The following is a 21,948-nucleotide window of genomic DNA, read 5'->3' on the forward strand; positions in this document are numbered from 1 at the left end:
CTTCGCGCTGGCCTCCGGTTAGATTTGGATGTGCATACGTGATGACACTGGGACCCTGTGCGGCACTTCTTAGTGTCCCAGATCAAATTGAATTTTGCTGAGATTGATTGGTTGCACACAAGGTGTTTGTGGTATTGCCTACGTGCTCAACCCAAGCGCTAAAATGGGGAAAATTGGTGAGCAGCGCCTGCAAGGCTCATTCTTGTGTCGAGAGATAGCAGGCAAATAATGCGTTTTGTACTTCTGTTGCAGCTCTTGGTTGCTTGAAATGGCGCAGATTGTCTTTCCCTGCCTGATCAGTTTTATTACGTTCTTTATTTCATTACTATTTTGGGATGATAGACAATAGATAGACAGATTAGATGGGAGAAAAGCCCATGTACAATATAGCTACCTAGTGGTGCAGCAGCACTGATCTGGGGTCGCTATTGCATTCCAGGCCGATAACGTTAAGCTGCTAATCACTTTCTCATTGCTGCCCAGTCCAGGCCGATAACGTTAAGCTGCTAATCACTTTCTCATTGCTGCCCAGTCCAGTCCAGGGGTCGCCATCAATACTTTGATGGCACGGTCAGCAAGTATGTACGTATTTGCAGTGTGTACAGTACTATTTTGATTTCCTGCTTTCATTTCATAACGTGTGTGAGTTGACCTCCAGGTCAACAGCAGCTGCCAGCCACAAGGATAGACTTATAGATATCCACAGGCCAAGCTTGCTAGTCACTCATTCAGCTTCAGCAACTACGATTCTCCTCGCTTCATATCTCGTCCAGGTTCGTGCTCTTGTGATTCTGCTGGTTCCTCTCAGTACACCACTTCTGGAAAGATATATATCATCTATACCAATCCAAGTTTACAGGCATTCCGCACTTCTGTCTTTTTAGAAAGGCACTTAGGCTTTGTCTGCTTCAGATCTCTAAAAAGCTAAGGCAACAGGGAGGAGTCCTGATTCAGATCTCTATCCATATCAGGTACAACAGCTCGACATTTACTGAACTACAAGAAGCTGTGAGCAAGTAGGCAAGTGTTCGAAACTCGAAAGTATTAAAGGTTTTGTAAACTGTTTCATACTACAATACTTGATACAAATTCCTTCTTGTATAACCCGTTTGCAAATATGGTTTTTTAAATTCCTTCTTGTATCACCAAAAAATCCATGTGACTAATCTAGCATACAGGTCCTTGTATTGTATTTGGTGTTGAGTTTTCATGAAAGGATCGAATTTTGTGCAAGGTCAGCTAGGAGAAAATCAGTTAAATGTGCAAGAAACTCTACTCTACCTGTATCATGTAATTTCTCTTGGGTAACTGTTTCCTATGCATTTTCCGACCAGAGAAAGGAATACAATGGACAGCAAAAATGTCACGCCAAGGCTTATGTCGCTGCATTTGTTAGAAAAAATCACAGATGGTTTCTCCAACAATCGGAAAATTGGTGCCGGTTCATATGGAACTGTTTACAGGGTATGATTTAAAATGTATGTATGGTTTCTAGCCAATGGTAGCATATATAATGTTGCATGGTCACATTTTGTTCTCTATTGACCTTGTTAGTTAGTGCCTTCCATACTTGATACTACCTAGCCTGTTGTGCTATTTTCTTTCCCATTACAAACAAATAGCAATATACAACAGTTGAGGATATGGGCCACCTTATATTCAAACATGACTTTGTACCATTTTCTTGTTTATACATCTTACAACAGAGGATGTTGGTGTTATGAAGGAGAAATATTAAACCGTGGATGTCTGATATTGATCAGGGAGAGCACAAGAATGGGGAGACGATTGCTGTGAAGGTGCTACATCTACATAACAATCCGGGACTTTATGATGAGCAGTTTGAGAAGGAGTACCTCAACATTGCAAGTCTCCAACACAAAAATATTGTGCGGTTAGTTGGCTATTGCCATGAAACTCGACGAGAATGCCATCCTTTTGATGGAAAAATGGTATTTGCTGAGAATACACAGAGAGCGCTTTGCTTCGAGTATATGCAGAATGGAAGCCTTAAGAAGTATCTTTCTGGTATGATACTTGCTGCACTATCTGCATTAGGAGGTAGCAAGTTATGCATAATTCTTAACACAAATGTTTTGTGGATGTTCTTTGTTTGTTGATGCAGATGAATCTACTGGGCATGATTGGTGCACACGCTATGCAATAATTAAAGGCATTTGCCAGGGATTGAAATACCTTCACGAGGAATTGCAATCTCCTATGTACCATTTGGATATAAAGCCAGACAATGTATTGATGGATGAGAATATGGATCCAAAACTTGCGGATTTTGGCTTGTCAAGGCTGTGCGGAGGAGAAAAAACACATGTGACAAAAAGTGCTATAGGAACACTGTAAGCTTTATTTCATGGAAACTGAATTTAGTGTACCGCAAAATTTTCTTACACTAGATGCATGCTATTTATAATTCAAATAATGTATCATGCAGTGGGTACACCCCGCCGGAATACATAGATGCGGCTGTTATCTCAAATAAGTTTGACGTATTCAGCTTAGGTGTTGTAATCATAGAGATAATGACCGGACCAGGCAGCCGCTTCAGAAATGAAGATATGTCTTCCCAAGAATTCATTGAGCTTGTAAGAGAAATGCCTTTATTGAGACCAATAATGTAGATTTCACCCGTAGAAATGTGATCTTGTTTTGTGTCAAAATATTGTAGGTACATGCGAAATGGATGAAAAGGCTACATGCGACATCAGTGTATTTGCTGGATTCATATTCTGAACAAGTGAAGACATGCATCGAAATAGCTTTAACATGCGTGGAAGCTAATCGGTATAAAAGGCCGAGTATAGGTATAATCATCAGTAAGCTGAACGAGACAGAGACTATGGCACAGTCTCCTGAGAAGGACATAGGGTCATCGACGTACAAGGTCTGATCACTAACTGCAGAATTCATTTATGATCTATATTTATTTTATTTTATTTCTACTAAATAAATAATGTTGAACATACACACATGTTTGTTGTAACCAGTCTTTATTTTATCATTAGCCATCTGGAGAGTAATAGTTCTACATCGAGTGTTGTACAACTGTTGTCCTGAAAATACATTCCAGTAGTGGTAATTACACTATGTCTCATATTCCAATTTTGAATGTACTCATATTCAGTTTCTATGTTTTTTGAATATACTCATATTCACTTTCCAGATTTGAATATATCATAGTAAGTCCAGAAAAGAAGAATATAAAAATATGCATGGAACTCACTTTAAAGTATCTAGGAGTTACTAATGATATATATTAAATAATAAAGGAGTGTAATCAATTCATCCATATGGTATATCAGTAGTGGGAAAACATACTCCTGGGTATATATTAAATAATAAAGAAGTGTAATCAATTCATCCATATGGTATATGAGTAGTGGGAAAACATACTCCTGGGAGTATATAACAATTAATTACGACTATAGGGTATATCGGGTATAGTTATCTAGAGTATCATTTTCTAAGCTGCTTGAATACAAACTAGTTGAAAACTTTGCAAGTGAATCATTTTTCTTAAACCTACATATTTTTATGTACGTCTGCGTAATTTAATTGTACGGTTGGGTTTTTCTTATAGATTTGCCATTGCATTTCCACCGAGAGTGGGTTGATGGATATCCCTCTAAACAAATTAATCTCCTACCCGCTACATGTAACTCACAACAGAGGTAGGTTGCACAAGACAACAGTTTCGACCATTTGCCAACCAGAAAATGACACGGCGATCTTTGAGGTCAGTTGGTCTTTTAGCCACTTTAACTTGACTCGGTATCAATTACATGCGAGCTTATTTTTTGATATTTCGTTCTTTCTTGCATGCTTACTATCTCGGAGCCAATCCGACCAAAAATTATGGTAACATAAATTCTTTTCAATTTATCTGATTTCTACCTAGCTTATTTGTCATGAACTAATTTACCGTTCATATCATTACAGCTCATAGACTGCACAGAAGATTTGGGATATGTGTGTACAATAGACGTTCACCCAACAGAGCCTTGGTATGTCTGTTACTTCTAGTGGTATTAATTACTCTGGGTCCATAGACGTTCACCCAACAGAGATTTGGGATACGGGTGTACACTATGTACACTTAGTTTAGATGATTAGATCTCGGGTTGAAGTAAAATATTTGGGGTAGGTTTATGTGGTGTTTTATTGCAGTCTTAAAACCAAAACCTAGTTCAGCGCAACCTATAAAGGTTCCAGGTTATCCAAAATAGCTAATCATTTGTTTTAATGAGACAAATTTGTAGAACTTCATTTCCGAACTGCCGCCCTACTAATTTCAAGAGGAACACAACAACAGTTCGCAAGCGCAAGCAATGAACACTTGAACAAAGAACATACGCCTTTGGCTGTACGGCTTCAAATTTCTTGGCCATCCAAATTTCGGCCCCTTCGTTCCTATACGACATCATTTACAGCTGAAAAGGAGGTCCGAAAGTAGTTGGCTTGCACTAATTTTTTTGGGTTTATGTCAGTTTGCCTTCGGCATACCGGATGTCAGAGATCGGTTGATATATTGGATGATATTTAATTATGTTGGGGAAAATATATCTGCATTTTCTTTACTCTTGCTCATAGCATGCCCTTTAGTATGAAACAGTGGATGATGTTACTTGTTAGCTTAAATTAGGTGATTCCAAGTTTACTTTCTTGTTAATTAAAAAATATAAGGCTCTTAGAAGTTGTAAAAGCCTATTTTTATTGAGTTCTTTTACAAAGAAACATTAGCGTTTACATATAGGTCTATATTTCTGGACATATATATTTATATATCGGTCATATCAGTCGATATATTTATCTATATCGTCTAAATACATATGAAACTAATATTTATGAAATGATGTGTTATACATGTATCGGTAGACCCTTAGACCCTGGTTTGATGGATATATCGGCTTATATTTAGAATCTTGGCTTGGATCCAACCTCCTCAAGGTCGCAGAAAATCAAAATGTTTTGACACAGAAATCGTTAACGTGGCCCTCTCTGATTGACGACCCATCCATTGGCCGTGAAGAAAAACGAAGTAAGCAGAAAGTGAACGATGATCCAAAGGATCACTAGCCCACATAGCATCAGAGTAGGACCGGAGCTGTAAGATGAAAGAAGAGACAAAGAGAAATCGTTCCACGTAGATAGCTTAGAACACGAAGAAGGTGATATAGTGGACCAAAGTGGGAGCAGAAACAAACCGTCAGAATATGGATAGGAAAAGAAATATTTGGGCGAGTAAAAGCGAGATAGACGAGGCTCCCGACAAGATGTCGATGGCGAGTCGGAACAGCGAGAGGATCACCATCAGAAGCACGAAGAGATATATTGATCTTCATGGGAGTCTCAACAGTACGTAAATCGGTAAGAGCAGCACGATCAAGAAGATCCTGAATATACCGTTCTTGGGATATAAAGAAACCACTAGAGGTGGACGAAACCTCTATCCCAAGAAAGTAGCGAAGCGGACCAAGATCTGACATAAGAAACTACTCACTTGAAAGGACGAGATGTCGCCTAGAGAGGGGTGAATAGGTGTTTTAAAAACTATTACGGATTTGGCTTGTAAGAATGCGGAATTAAACTAACGTTTATTTTACAAGCACAAAACCTAAATATGCTAGGCTCAGTTAAGTGCAACAACAACTCAAACTAAATAAGATAGGCACAAGGTAAGTAACAACAACTCAAGCTAACTATCCCATGAACGGAGAGATTACCAAAGAACTCGTCACCTTGGGAGTCGGAACACGTTGGATCGCGGCCAACGTGCCCCGGGCGGTAGGCGAGGGCATTTGCTATAAATCCCCTCCAGTAACATGAGGCTCAACAAATAAAAACTGATCGTGTAAACAGGCGACCAAGCGACCCTCTTCAGGAAACGGGTTCCTTTATTACATGAATGTTTTGCAAGAAAGGAACGGTGCTAATAGCCCAATTACAAGGTGAAAATGAAATGAAGAAGATACAAAGGACCCTTAGGCTATTCCTTTCTGGTGAGGAGAGATAGCATCTTACTCACATGGGGAGTTGCGGCCTTAGCAGCGGCTTCGTGCTCCTCGGTGAACTTGACGAAGAAGAGCTCCCATGGGAAGTTGGGAGCAAGGAAGGCGACCCGAGGGAGAAAGGTGTTGGCCATGGTGGTAGCAATCCCACGACTCTCGTGCTGAATCTGCTGGGTCAGGCGAGTGGGGACAAGATTAAGCTTATCGGCCATCCCGGCGAGAAACTCCCGCACAGTACAAAAGTGCTGCCGGGGGTATCCCCGAGAGGGCAGCCCAGGATGGCCAGGGTATCACCGTCCCCGCGGGGACGCTTGGCTAGCAAGGATGCGTCGTCACTGAAGTAAGGACAGTTAGTTGATGCAAAGTTAGTTGATGCAACAGGAAGTACAAAGACTAAGAAGTGTCAAGAATCACTCACTCGGACTCAAGGTTGAAGTCCCATGGGAAGTCAATGTCGGTAACAAACTCGGCGCTGGAGCGGTACCCACCGCTGGGCTCTGTCCAGGCTCCTGCCTCCGTGGTGATGACCCCCAGGGATGGTGGGCCCCGGGAATGCTCCCGGGGGCGTCCCAGCTGGGGCTCGCGGGGCGGGGCCTCCTCCTCCCTGCTTGGGAGCGGAAAAGCCCCGTCTACGACTCAGTGGAACATTTTCATCGTAAGAAGCCAAGTTGTACTGCAACCCTGGTAAAGGTTCCTTCGTCGGGGCTAAAGCAGCGTGCTTGGAGTGGCGCTCTCGCTTCGGTGCAGCGGGCGTGTGGCTACGGCCGCTTCCTTTTGGCAGGGGCTTTGGGTGACCCTGGGAAGGACCCCTCTCTGCCTCCGCGGGTCCTTTGCCTTTCTCTGAGGAGTCAGTAGGGCACCGCCTGCGAAGGTGTCGCTCGATTGCCTCTGGGGGAGTGATGAGTGCAGAGCACATCGTTGGGGAACCCCAAGAGGAAGGTATGATGAGCACAGTAGCAAGTTTTTCCTCAGTAAGAAACCAAGGTTTAATCGACCAGTAGGAGAAATAAATCACTTCTGAAGGTGTTGCTAGCTTACTTTTGGCAGGGCGCACTACCGGCGTCAGCAACAACGTGGAACCTGCACATAACACAACCAAAATACTTTGCCCCAACTTAAGGTGAGGTTGTCAATCTCACCGGTTTTGCTGAAAACAAAGGATTAAACGTATAGTGTGGAAAGAGATGTTTGTTTGCAGTGAAATAAAGAACAGTGTGTGAATGCTAGAAAAAGAGCTCGCAGTTGCCGTGTGAGTTGGCAATAAAACAGAACAAGTATTTGCAGTGTAAAAGAAAGGACCGGGGTCCACAGTTCACTAGAGATGTCTCTCCATAAAGATAAATAACATACTGGGTGAACAAATTACAGCTGGGCAATTGACATAATAAAGACCATACATGACAAGATGATTACTATGAGATTCATTTGGGCATTACAACATGATACATAGACCGTAATCCAACTGCGTCTATGACTCCACCTTTCGGTTAGCGTCCGCACCCCTTTCAGTATTAAGTTGCAAGCAACAGATTATTGCATTAAGCAAAATGTGTAAAGTAAACATTAGAATTATCCTTGGATAAATCATTGTTGTTTTCTCCCTGGTAGCAACAGTACATCTACAACCTTAGAAGTTATTGTCACTCTCCCAGATTACTAGAGGCATGAACCCACTATCGAGCATAAATACTCCCAGAGCATCTACTAGCAACGGAGAGCATGCAAGATCACAAATAACATATGACAAGTATATAATCAATCTCAACCATAGTATTCAATATTCATCGGATCCCAGCAAACACAACATGTAGCATTACATAAAGATGATCTTGATCATGATAGGCAGCTCACAAGATCTAAACATCAAGCATAAATTGGAGAAGACAACCATCTAGCTACTGCTATGGACCCGTAGTCCAGGGATGAACTACTCACGCATCACTTCGGAGGCGGGCATGACGATGTAGAGGCCTCCGGTGATGATCTCCCTCTCCGGCAGGGTGCTGGGAAGAGCTTCGGAACCCTCCCGAGCTAGGGTCGATGGATGGCGGCCGCGATGGAACTTTTCGTGGATGGAGGCTCGGGTATTTAGGTTTTTCCCGATCAGATGAATATATACGCGGAAGGGCGAGGTCGATGGGCGCCCGAGGGGCCCACACCACCCCTAGGCGCGGCCAAGGGGTGGCATGCGCCTAGGCATCGCGTGGCCGCCTCCTGGCACTTCTTCGTCTACCCTCTGGAATCCATCTTCGTTTCAGTAAAATAGGAACTTCGGCTTTCGTTTCGTCCAATTCCGAGAATATTTCATGTACAACTTTTCTGAAATACAAAAACAGCAGAAAACAGGGAACTGACACTCTGGCATCTTGTTAATAGGTTAGTTCCAGAAAATGTATAAAAGTGCCACGAAGTGTAAACAAAACATATAAGAATTGGTGAAAACAAGCATGGAGCATCAAAAATTATAGATACGTTGCAACGTATCAGGGAGCCCATCTGTGGACAATGCCTAGCTTGTTTCATTGTGGCATCCGGGCAACGATGGAGTCCAAGTTGTCTCGATCCTTAAAGAGGGCCGGGATATCTGTCGAGGGCAGCTCTGCACCCTCGACACCCCCGTAGAGATTATTTACCTGCCAGTCCAATTCGGATCGGTCTGGCTTGGAATACTGGCCGGTGAAGAGGCGGACGCGGTCGTGCACATGCTTCAGCAACCAAGCTAGAGCAGTACGGCGTTGCAGGGGTGCTAGACGGTGCTTCAGGAAGTGGGCCGTCACTTGACGCCCCGTCAGCCCAAGCGCTCTTAGCTCCATGATGCGCTCGAAGGCACAAGTGAACTCCACGTCGCGCTCCCCCAGCGCCATCGAGTTCTCCTACTAAGGAGGACATGTTGGCTCTGCCAGCGACTCATTGGGCTCATCGAAGAACACCCAACTCCACTTGTGGCGCTACTCGGCCGTTGCGTTCATCCTCTCCATCCTGATGCATTAATCGGAGTTGCGGAGGACGAACGTAACCCCGCCAACGATGTCGCGATTCATCAGGCGTGGGTAATAAACGTGGCGAAAAGGGCCACGCTGGGAAAGATCCCCACGAAGGCTTCATAGAGGTGCTAGAAGACCGGCAGCGTAAGAAGACCTTTGGGGTGGAGGTGTTCCAGGAGGAGGCCATACTCCACCAGGACCGCCACCATGAAGGCCGAGAGTGGCGGGACTAAGCCCGTGATGTCTACGCACGCTTCTATTCTTGTAGACAGTGTTGGGCCTCCAATTGCAGAGGTTTGTAGAACAACACCAAGTTTCCCTTAAGTGAATCACCCAAGGTTTATCGAACTCAGGGAGGTAGAGGTCAAAGATATCCCTCTCAAGCAACCATGCAATTAAGATACAAGAAGTCTCTTGTGTCCCCAACACACCTAATACACTTGTCAGGTGTATAGGTGCACTAGTTCGGCGAAGAGATAGTGAAATACAAGTATATGGATGATTATAAGTGGTAATTGCAATCTGAAATAAAAATGGTAGCAAGCAAACATGTAGCGGAACTGGTTGTAAACGGTATTTCAATGCTTAAAAACAAGGCTTAGGGATCTTACTTTCACTAGTGAACACTCTCAGCAATGATATCATAATTGAATACATAAATATCATCTCTTCACTATGCTACTCTGAATTACTCTCCGGTTGGATAACGAACATCAATTCACTGCGTAGGGCTACAAAAGCACTCCTTAAAGTTCGCATTCCACACAAGGGACACCCCACTCCGTCACTTTGAGCATCCAAAGATAGTACTAACAAACACCACAATTTCATAGAGACATCCAACTCAAATTATAACTCATGATAAGTATTTCTATAAAATTTAGCCTAAGAGACACACACGGTGCGCACACTATCACCTTCACACCATGGACAAGGTGTCTCCGGAGATTACATAATAAAACCACTTGAGTAGCATAATAGATGAAGAGTAACATCTACTTATTCAACTAGATTACAAAGCTCATGATCACATAAAGATCACACCATGGGAGAGAGAACCACATAGCTACCGGTAAAGCCCTCAGCCTCGGGGGAGAACTACTCCCTCCTCATCATAGGAGTCAGCAATAGCGATGAAGATGGCGGTGGAGTCGATCGAGATGGCTCCGGGGGCAATTCCCCGTCCCGGCAGGGTACCGGAACAGAGACTTCTGTCCCCCGAAACTTGTCTTCGATGGCGGCGGAGCTATGGAACTTTTCGTGGATTGAGGATGATTGATTTAGGATTTTCGCGTCGGGAGGGAATTTATAGGCGGAAGGGCGAGGTCGGTGGGCGCCCGTGGGGCCCACACCACCCCTAGGCACGGCCGGGGGGGCGCGCCTAGGCATGGTGTGGCCGCCTCGGTGCCCCCTCTGTCTCTGCTTTGGACTCCGTCTTCGTGTCGGGAAAAATAGGAGGTTTGGCTTTTGTTTCGTCCAAGTCCGAGAATATTTCCTGTACAACTTTTCTGAAATACAAAAACAGCAGAAAACAGGAACTGGCACTATGGAATCTTGTTAATAGGTTAGTCCAGAAAATGCATAAAATTGCCACGAAGTGTAAGCAAAACATATAGCGATTGGTGTAAAACAAGCATGGATCATCAAAAATTATAGATACGTTTGCAACGTATCAGCCCGTAGTGAGGAAGAGTACACCCGCACGTACCCCTCAGTCGAGTCGGGGGTGTCCGGTTGCAGGGTCTTGGTTGCCCCGTGCTTGTTGGACGCGGAGGCCACCACATCCGCCAGGTGATGGTAGGACGTCTTGTCCTTGCCCGGCGCGAAGAAAGCTTGCGACGTGCGCCACTTGGCCTAGTCCTTTTCGCGCGCCGCCTATGAGCCACCATTGGGCTTGCTCCAGCCGGAGGAGCCCTTGGGAGGAGACACTGGAGGAGAGGGAAAGCGAGGAGTGCTTGGATCTGCGGGGAGAGAACGCAGATCTGGCTGGGAGGACTTGAGCGGTGTGCAGTGGGGGAAACTGCCACCCCTCGGGGGGAGGCGGTTCTTGTAGGCGAGGCATGGTGGGAGGCGAGGCGGTTCCGCTTCGTTTCCCACTTGCCGCCGCTCTGGGACTACGCGACGGTTCCTCCCTCAGTGGCTGGTGCGGAATTCGATGGGGTCGCAGAAGTCAAGGGAGTCATGACCCTGCGCTCCTGGCCCTTTGGATCCAGTGTCAACCGCTGGAGAATGACGCGTGTCCGTTCGCCTCTCTTGGCAGCGGGGCACGTGGTTCACCTCGCCCCCGTTGTCGGGAGTAAGGGCGTAGCCCGGCAGCCCAATCGTAGCCTTAGGCCCACTGCCGCCTGCTAGAAGACTTCCCAGTGGCCACCGGGGCACGCCCCGGGGCTAGTGTCGACGTCGCGGGAACCAGGGTCCCCGTCGGGTCGTGCGACGGGGGCAAGGACGAATTACCGACGAGGAACACTTTTTTGCGACGAAGACCCGGAAAGGCTTGGAGACCTTCAAGATATACATCTTGAAGGTACTCAAGCAGGACCACCGGAAGAAGAAGGCCAAGAGGAGTGTCGAGACATACAAGATCTACATCTTCAGGGAGTCACCGAGGTGGCCTGCGCGCGGTGCGCCGCCCGTCTCACCAGGAGAGCGCCCCGGGGGCCCCTGCTGGGGCAGGTGACCCCGGCGGGGGTGGCTCGGCGCGTCCACGGATTGCATGATGGCCACCTGTCGGCGCAACTCTGCAAGATCTTTGGCAGCCCAACCAGGCTACCAGGGCGGCCAGGCGCAGTCTACTCGCGGGAGGACAAGACGGAGTGATGGCGTCCCACCGCGGGGCCCTCGTCCATAGTGCAGCTCGATGACAACACGTGTTCGCCATGCTCTCAATCCCTGTACTACCCCTTGTGATATAAAAGGAGGGCCGCGAGCTGGAGAGAAGGTTAGGCTTGGAGGAAGGAGGAGAAAAAAGTTGTATCAGAGGCGTTGGAAGAGGGAGTCTCAGCTCCCTATGTAAAAAAACAAGATCAAGGGGTTTCACATCTTGCGCCCTGAACCTAGGTAAAAAACATGTGTCTTTGTGTTGTGTTTGATCTTGTTTGCAGCGCTTAGTGCCCTCTAGCCGAACAAAAAAGGGTGCAAACCCTCAGTGTCTGCCGTCTCAGGGACGGGACACTTGATCTGGATCTAGGCGCAGGGGGTACCGCCAGAGAGCACCACACACAGACACCCTAGCCATGCTAGAGCTTTCCCATAGCAGGATCTACCTACCGGCCACACCAGCTTCTGGAGAACGCCTCGGAGTCGTCGCCGTCGGGGAGAGATGCAGCGGCATGGGTTCAAAGGAGGTGAGACGAGAGGCAGGGTTGGAGAGGGAGGGTTCATGGAGCCCCACCGCCGCTGGCTGGCCGGCGGCCACCCGCGGCGACAGTGGGGCAGAGAGAGCGTGGTGAGGAGGGGCTAAGTTAGGGTTTGGGTCGCCCACGCGGGAGCGGGAGCCTGCGGGGGAGGGGGATTTCCACTACCTTGATCGAGAGTTCCTAAGATGCCTATTTCCTCATGAATAGTCTAAAATCAGCCATATCCTACACGGACGATCATTTAACCTTCCGTCTTTTATTAAGTGTCTTGGGTGAATTTTTTCATGTATCCTCTTTCAACTTGATGAGTAGGTAGCGCACGATGATTAATTTTATACAGTATCGTAAAGATGTGATGTCTTTGAATGGTCTGTGGTATTCTTATGGCCATAAAGTACAACTCAAACTTAGTTGTAATGGTAACTAATATTTACAATATTAAATGAGATTTTGAAAAATAGGGTAGTATTTATATTTTTCACATCTCACCATCCTTTTGTGTCATACAGGATTTTGGTTGGTCACTACAGTGGGCATGTATCTGTTTGGAACCATCAGACACAGGTATGTAGTCTCATCCCTCCGGCGTGGTTCCAGAGCATAGAGCATGGAGCCCGCACGACGCAGTGTGTAACAAGAAAAATATGCAATATAAAGTAGAATGATGTATGCATTCTTTTAAGGGATTGTTTTTACGAGAGCGGTGGTTTTGCTTCGAGTGCCTTGGAGCTCGGTATATTTAAAAGGGGAAAATATTTTTAATTTCCTAACTATAAAATTTTATTTATAAATTATTATTTTTGTGTGCTAATAAATGTGTGGATCTATAGTACTCGTAATAGCACCGGCAGATTTCCATATTTCTTCATGAATGTTTATATGTAAGTAGCTACGACGTATAAGCACTTTTTTAAAGTAGGTAGAATTTTTAAACGCTGAAATGTATTTCTGATTTTTCTTAAAAAAATTCTGCTCCCATTGGGCCATGATCCTTCCAATTATTCATAGATAGTTGCATATTAAAAAAAAAATATGATGGAGTTCTAACCCAATGTCTTAAGTAGTGCAAAAGTAGATACAAAGCCTAGCCAAATCAATAAAATACCACAACACACTGATACACCACAAATTTTACTGCAAGGCTGTCATCATTATTTTTCATTTACGAGCAGGAAAGATTGATGGCATTTGGCATCCTGAACATGGAGAAGCGTACAATATCTGCAGTTAGATTCATCACGCAAAAGCAGTGGTTTGTTGCTGGTGATTCTAATGGGTACATCCACGTCTATATTACGACAACGTACAATGTTAAGAAATTCCAAGCTCATGCGAGCTACATCAATTCATTGGCAGTTCACCCAATTGACCCTTTTGTCCTGTCATCATCGGACGACCACCTGATCAAACTTTGGAACTGGGAGAACGAGGAGTGCATTAGGACATTCCAAGCACACTCCAAAGAGGTTGAGTCAGTGAAGTTTGACCCGCTGACTACGAGCAACACTTTTGCTAGTGCTTCCAGGGACGGCACAATAAAGGTTGATTAGTGGAGCTATCAATTTTGTATCTAAAGGTTTTTCAGTTCCACATTTCGTAACTAATGCTTGAAACTCACAGATCTGGAGCATATCTTTGGACACTCCTATCACTACGTTGGAATGCGGGGCTGAACTGACATCAGTCCATTATTTATTCGTTCCTGGTTCTCACAGGCATATTGTTACAGGTTCTAGCTGTGGGACAGCAAGCGTAAGCCATCTTCATTATTCAACAGCATGACACACCGATCTAAAAAATGCATCGATCCCCTTAATCCTTTTTTAATCACCAGATCTGGGATTTGGAGAGGAAGACATGTATTCAAAACATCAAAGGACTCCAGGAAAAATGGTCCGCTGTTGCTGTTGTTGATTGCCTTCCAGGACATCCGATTTTGGTTACAGTTTCGGAAGACCGTATTGTTTCTTTCTGCAACTCCACTACCCACAGGTAATCTACCTCTTGTCTGATGTCACTGCGGCTAAGGCACTTAGCTCCCCCCTCCTCTGTCCTTGGTCACATCCCATCAATTTCTCCTAACTTGCGGCTTCACTGAACCCCTGAACCCGTATATCTAGTTTCTATTGACTTCATGACGGAATGTCCTCGAAGGTTAACTAATTTTATTTCTGTTGCCGCTTCCCTCCCTACATTAGATTAAGCATACATCAAGATCAACTGCAGTGTACCCAAGAATAATGACAGTTAGACGATGCCACAATGTCATTGTCAAAAATGGTGTACAAATGATCAAGAAAATTGTAAGTTGTTTTTACAACGTTAACACAATATCGATCAACTGTGTCGTAAAATTTCATATTGAAATGAAATGCACGCTTTCCTGGTTTTGGATGAATTCTTGCTGGATATCTGGTAATATTGCACCTCATGTAAGCAGACCTGTCCATAACCACTCAGGCCACGTTTTCTGATGTGGTAAAGTATCTTGTTATCCTTATAATGCCACACTGTTAGCATCATTTCAATATGACATTTCGTAGATCGCCAGTACCAAGCATGTTTGAATGGCTGCTTTCACGTCATTGCTATGCCACCGCCATGATACCGCACTGAGCACTGCTCTTTGACACCATCCCACCTTAAGTTTCGCCTTCCACCATCCCACCTTATGCCTTCGTGAGGTATATTTGAGAAAGTCTGTCATTTGCCATCTCTTCCTTTGTACCAGCCAGCATTTTGTCCTGCAAATAGCACCGCAACTGTACTCACATGAACATGGTTAACTTTGCAGATACCAGAACATGGTTGACTTTGAACTGGGACTTATTATGGATTTTGCGTACATCAAGGACACAAGAAGGTAACAAAAATAAAAATACTCGCACAGTTGTAGTTTACCCTGTATCTGTTTCTTTTCTAGCTTTTCTTCTCAACATGTGAGGACTGCCTGGACTGAATTTTGTGCTCTGAAGCTCATCAGCATGAAAAAATCAAGCTGCCTGTTTAACAGTTTTCATAAATATTGAGCAAATCATACATCTACCTTCGGCTAATATGCCATGTACCTACAAATATTCTCGAGAAAGATATGCAAAAAAGTAGCTTCATGTGCATTAAATTTACAAGTAAGAAGGGACTGCCAACTGCCAAGGCCTGATATCCCCTTGGTTGTTTAGGGTTTAGGGTATTCAGGATATCCCCTTGGTTGTTTAGCTGCAGCTAAAGTAGGGACAGAGAAAATTCACATGCCTGTGATTATCAAATCAGACTGTGCGGAACTAATAAAAATATGGCATCTCCAAGGGACTTCCGATCTCCATGGATGCAAGTGATCGACGAAACTGTGAGTGTATGTTCTCAGATGGTTAAGGTGGAATGGCACAAGATAAAGAGAGGAGCAAATAGGGTAGCTCATCGGTTAGCCTAGCTGGGAGCCTGGGAATGAGATCGAGAGCATCGGCGGAGTGGATTCTTCATGGCCCTCCGGATGTTCTTGAAATCATAAACTAGGAATGCAATCCCTATTTTCCTGATTAATGGAATTCTCTCTTTACACTTGAAAGAACACGTAAGAATGCATGTTTTTGCACGAAAATGTGTAGTTTTTCCACAAGTTTGATATTCATGATTATTTAGTGTGAGTCAGGATCCGGCACCACATGCTCGTCCCTATGCTCAACCATGGGGTACTATGTACCAACTTAAAATAGCATGCTGATGGAAGACGTAGTACTACAACCTTATTCGACGACCACCTAGTCAAAGTTAGATGCTAAATATGGGGAGGAAACCGAAGGTCACGGTCCTAGAGAGTTCTCGATTTTGTGGATTTGAATTGGCTGAAAATCCAGAACTCTCCAACAAAATAGGCTGAGAATCCAGATCTCCAGGATAATTGGCCAAGAATCCGTATGTGTGCGGTGGTCTAGATTTGGTTAACTGAGAGAAAACCAACATTCCAATTATAGCCAAGATAAGATATATTTGGCAGTTACTATAGTGTATATTCCTAAAGTGTAAAGTGAAGTGGCAGAATATATATATTTGCACATGCATTATATATACATCTTATTCTGGAACTAAGGGAAGACAACTAAGAGCTGAAAAGTTTTGTTTCGTAGTCGCCCTTCTATATATATATATATTTGAAAGCTATTTTCGACAGTTAAAAACTTCTTACCGTAGCATCGTATGTATGCAGCCTCGTCGTCGCAGGTCAACATGGAATTGCACTTATGGAAATCAATTAACTTTACCTCCACAATCCACCTTGCGGAGAGGAACAAATTGGAGGAATACAGATCATGAATTGTACGCGGAGAAATTGGCAGTTTGAAGGATGCCTGATGGAGAATTTCCTGTGCGGTGAACTTTTATGTACTTTTGTGTTAACTTAGTACATTGTACTATAGTGCAGTATGATGCTATCCTCCTGCATCTGCCGTTTGGTACTGAGATTTAACAGCAGTTGCTCGATCTATGTTGTTTTTTGTCCCAATTGCGATGTCTAGTTGTATTCTACTACTTTACCTTGTGATGTCTGCATTGTAATTTTTCATAGGGAAAGTAGTGCTAAGATATACTATGGTGATACCTTACTATTGGGAACCATATGAGCTACTAGCTTTGATCACCATTGCCTGACAAAACGGTTGTATTGTAGATGGTGTCCTCCTGTAGGGCAATCTAAGCTTCTGAAAACGGGTGAACCAAACCTGTTGTTTTGCAGTCCATGTCAAAACCGTCTATATGTAGTCTAGATCAGGATCTGTAGCGCAAGCCAAATAAGGAACAGTTTCGAATACGGAAGAACCCTGCCGACCCATGAACAAAGGCATCAGTTTCTTTGCGGCTTTATATGGAAGCTTTTTATGATTCTTGTATCATCAATGCTTTGTATATCTTTTGCTGTGCATATAGGAGCCGACCATCGGATAACTTGTTTCTTAATTTTTTCTTGATAATTTTTGCTTTTGGTCGAAAAATATTAACAAGTTAGTGGAGCAATGATGGAGCACCAGGGCAGCTTCAAAAGAGATAAAAAAAATTGAAGGGTGATCTAAAGCTGACCAAGTTTGAACCAACTTTAGAATGTGTCTAGTCCTTAGTTCCCTTGCTAGAATTGGATCGGCCAATCAATTTTTTTCTTTCTTTTTGACTGGATACCTCCAACCAGTTCGTTCATGTCCCACTAATGAAAATCCACCCACCTTGACCCAAACGTCACCTGATTGATCACATGCACGTTCGAACTATAAACGCACACGCAGATCAAAGGAAGATATGACGCCGACCATTATGGCGGTCTTCTGCCATGTGGACGGTGAGATCCTTGTCCGCGTGAAGGATGTGGCAACCCCCTTCGGCTGCGCCACGTTCTGCAAGGGATGTCGCGCAGATCTTCCCAATAACCGACAGACCCTTCTGTAAAATTGATAATCTGATCAGGTAGATTCTTGGGACTACTCGGATACACACGAGCTCCCTATTGATTCATATATATAGGAGGTACAGGCGGTGCTAGGCATACATCGTATTAGACTAGGACTAGGTCAATATATCTAAACGTGTCACATACGATCACGTTTCCTAACACCCTCCCTTAATCACAACTTAGACAAGTTGAGATTATGCTTGAAGTCTTCAAATGCTCTTACTGACAATGGCTTTGTGAACCCATCTGCTACTTGATCTCTAGAAGAAATAAATCTCACCTCTAGCTGTCTCTTTAACACTCGTTCTCGAACAAAGTGAAAATCGATCTCAATGTGCTTTGCTCTAGCATGAAAAACTGGATTGGCTGACAAGTAAGTAGCTCCCAAATTGTCACACCATAAACACGGCTTCTGTGTCAACTTAACGCCTAGTTCATTAAGTAATGACTGCACCCAGATCATCTCAGCTGTTGCATTTGCTACAGATTTATATTCTGCTTCAGTGCTAGACCTGGAGACTGTAGACTGCTTTTTAGCACTCCAGGAAATCAGATTCGGTCCAAAAAAGACTGCAAATCCCCCCGTGGACCGACGATCATCAACATCTCCTGCCCAATCTGCATCGGAGAAAGCACTGACTAACATGGAGGAGGACTGCTGAAAGGTAAGGCCGACCGTGAAAGTATGCTTGACGTATCTGAGAATACGTTTAGCGGCAGTCAAGTGTACTGTAGTGGGAGCATGTAGGTATTGGCAGACTTTATTAACTGCATATGATATATCCGGACGAGTGAGAGTGAGATACTGTAATGCACCAACTATACTACGGTATTTGGTACTATCTTCTGGACCAAGTAACGTACCCTGCCTAGCAGTAATTTTCTCTGAGGAGGACAATGGTGTAGCAACACCAGAACAGCCAACCATGCCAACACGTGTAAGGATATCTTGAGCATATTTTGCTTGGCTGAGTACAATGCCATTATCAACCTTCTTCACCTCAATGCCCAAAAAGAAATTCAGATCACCAAGATCCTTAAGAGCAAACTCATGATTGAGATCCTTCAAGAGAGCATCTGTCGCAGCTTGTGACGAACTTGCAACAATTATATCGTCAACATAAATCAGCATATAAATAGTGACATGACGCTTGCGATAAACAAACAGGGACATGTCAGATTTGGAGGCAACAAAACCAAGAGCAACCAACTTGGTACTTAACCGAGCATACCATGCTCGTGGTGCTTGTTTGAGACCATACAAAGCTTTGTCCAGTTTGCAGATATAATCTGGTCTCAACCTGTCTTCATACCCAGGCGGCTGTCGCATATAGACTTCCTCTTCCAGAACGCCATGAAGAAACGCGTTCTTAACATCCAACTGTCGCAGACTCCATCCTCTGGACACGGCTAATGCCAAGACTAAACGAACAGTGGCAATTTTGACAACTGGACTAAAAGTATCTTCATAGTCAATCCCGTATCTCTGTTTGAAACCTTTGGCAACCAAACGTGCCTTATATCGATCAATGGTACCATCAACCTTTCTTTTGACCTTATAGACCCACCGACAGTCAATGATATTCTTGCTTTGACGGGGAGGAACTAACCTCCAGGTTTTGTTTTGCTGAAGTGCATTGAACTCTTCATCCATAGCGCCACGCCAATTTGGATCCTCCAATGCATTTGAAAGATTGGCTGGTTCATCTGTAGTACATGAGAGCAACCAGCGTACCGTGCCGTCAGTGTACTCTTTAGGTTGAACAATCCCTCGAGAAGCCCGTGTGGCGGGACGAGTAGACACACGAGGAGCAGGGGCAGGCGCGCGAGGCGCAGAAGATCCTGCTGCCGAGCTGGGGTCATCGGCAGGACTGCCAGATACGGACGGTGTCGCTGGTGACGCTGCAGGTGATCCGCTGCGATGTGCGGCCGACGGTGTGGCCGATTGCGTGGAGCGAGATGGTGGAGACGGATCTTCACGCGCAGAGGATCTGGAGGGGGACCGCAGGGCCGGCGACAGCGCACGCGCCCGCGCACGGCCGTCTGACGCACGAGACGGCTCCGACAGCGCCTGATCCGAGGCGATCAGCGGCGATCCCAATGAAGATCTTGGCAGGGAATCTTCTCCAGAAAGTGAATTTTCGTCCGTTTCTCCTGAATCTTCAAAGGAGTCATATGATCTGCTATGAGCATCATTTGGAGCAGAATTTTCACCCGCTGCTCGAGCTGGAATTGCTGCATCACCCTGCACTGGAGAAACACGACTAGAGGAAGGATTAGAAGCATAAGTATTTGGCACACAATAATCATCAATAATAGCATCCCCCTCCTCAAAATTATGAAGTGAAGGGTCAAGAAGTAGAATTTGTTTGCGTAGAAGGGCACCAGCATTAGGATGTAGGGATTTAAACGGGAAAACTGCCTCATCAAAAACGACATCACGGGATATATAGACTCGCCCAGTGGAGACCTCAAGACATTTCACCCCTTTGTGACGAGGACTGTAGCCAAGGAAGACACATTGTGTGGAGCGGAAAGCAAGTTTACGCTTGTTATAGGGACGAAGGTTGGGCCAACATGCACAGCCAAAGACACGAAGAGATGAATAGTTGGGATGTGTTCCAAGAAGACGATGCATAGGAGTGTCATTATTGAGAACTTTGCTAGGAAGCATATTTATAAGATATGTGGCAGTGAGAAAAGCTTCATCCCAAAATTTTAGTGGCATAGCGGCATGTGCTAAAAGGGATAGACCAACTTCAACAATGTGGCGATGTTTTCTCTCAGCAGCACTGTTTTGTTGGTGAGCATGGGGACAGGACATAAGATGAGCAATCCCTTGTGTTTGAAGGAAGGAGGTTATTTTGATGTATTCACCCCCCCATCAGATTGAACAGTTAAAATTTTCCTGTTGAATTTGCGCTCAACAAGCTTTTGAAAGGTTATAAAAGCAGCTAAGGCATCAGACTTGTGTTTGAGTAAGTAGATCCAAGTGAATTTGCTATAATCATCAATGAAACTAATATAATAGTTATGGCGGCCAACAGAAGTGGGTGCAGGTCCCCATACATCAGAAAAGACTAGCTGTAGAGGAACAGTAGAAACACTAGATGATATAGGATAAGGGAGCTGATGGCTCTTAGCTTTCTGACATGAATCACAAACTGACATACTAGTAGTATCACGAACACAAGGAAGATTATGTTTGCCTAGAATTTGCATAACAATAGCTAATGAAGGGTGCCCTAAACGACTGTGCCACTGGGACTGGGACGGCTTGGAGACGGCAAAGGCATGCTTGGAAGAGCCGGGAGACACCAAGGACGAAATCAACGGGTAAAGGCCTCCAACACACCGTCCTCTATGAATGATTCTCCGGGTGACCTGATCCTTAATTAAAAAGAAGAAGGGGTGAAACTCGATAAAAACACCATTATCAAGAGTGAATCTATGGACAGAGAGAAGATTTTTGGAGGCATGTGGAACATGAAGAATATTGCGGAGACGAAAATTTTGAGTAGGGTTATGAATTATTGAATGACCAACATGTGAAATACTCATACCTTGTCCATTGGCGGAGGTGACCTTGTCATATCCTCTATAGTTGTCCCGGAGAGTCAAGTTGTTGAGCTCGCTGGTAATGTGGTGTGTGGCACCTGAGTCCTGGTACCAGTTTGTATCCACGCCGTATGCGGCATGTATTTCCTTGTCACCATAGTCCTCTTCATGTGAGTACCTTGACCAGCAATCTTTTGCATAATGACCTTCTTTGCTGCATATCTGACAAGTAACATCCACCCATGGGGTTGTGCGGCGACGTCCTCGGCCACGACCACGTCCCCCTCCGGGAGGTCCACGGCCACCGCCCCGTCCTTGATTGTAAGGGCGATTGTCACGACGATTGCCACGATCATCACGTCTCTCATCTCGACGATCACCACGATCACGGGGCCGTCCATTGTAATTGTTGCCGTAGGTGGTGTTGTAGTAGTCGGAGCGAGGGCGCCCCTGTTTGGAAGCGGCGTTAGCTGAAGACTCAAAATCGGGCGGAGCAGGGCCATCCAGAAGGAGTTGTCGTTGATCGTAGGCGTGCAGCTGAGAATAGAGCGTGCTCAAGGTGATGGGTGTGGTCGCCACGCCGAGTGCTG

The 21,948-nt window shown here is 44.9% G+C and overlaps 1 protein-coding gene across 1 annotated transcript; it reads left to right on the top strand.

Moving 5' to 3' along the window:
• The first annotated feature begins 560 nt into the window (after positions 1-560).
• Positions 561-17,015, top strand: LOC127321657 (uncharacterized). The gene is made up of 17 exons (XM_051350668.1): positions 561-578; positions 659-773; positions 913-971; positions 1,335-1,464; positions 1,764-2,028; positions 2,126-2,354; positions 2,450-2,600; positions 2,684-2,899; positions 3,596-3,751; positions 3,853-3,873; positions 3,955-4,019; positions 12,873-12,927; positions 13,536-13,904; positions 13,984-14,115; positions 14,198-14,355; positions 15,158-15,226; positions 16,568-17,015. Exons 4-17 carry the CDS (start codon positions 1,348-1,350, stop codon positions 16,614-16,616), a joined length of 2,052 nt encoding a protein of 683 aa, XP_051206628.1. The 5' UTR covers positions 561-578; positions 659-773; positions 913-971; positions 1,335-1,347; the 3' UTR covers positions 16,617-17,015.
• Positions 17,016-21,948: the final 4,933 nt, after the last annotated feature.

The sequence above is a fragment of the Lolium perenne genome, chromosome 5 (genome assembly GCF_019359855.2).
Source record: "Lolium perenne isolate Kyuss_39 chromosome 5, Kyuss_2.0, whole genome shotgun sequence".
Taxonomy (NCBI): Eukaryota; Viridiplantae; Streptophyta; class Magnoliopsida; order Poales; family Poaceae; genus Lolium; species Lolium perenne.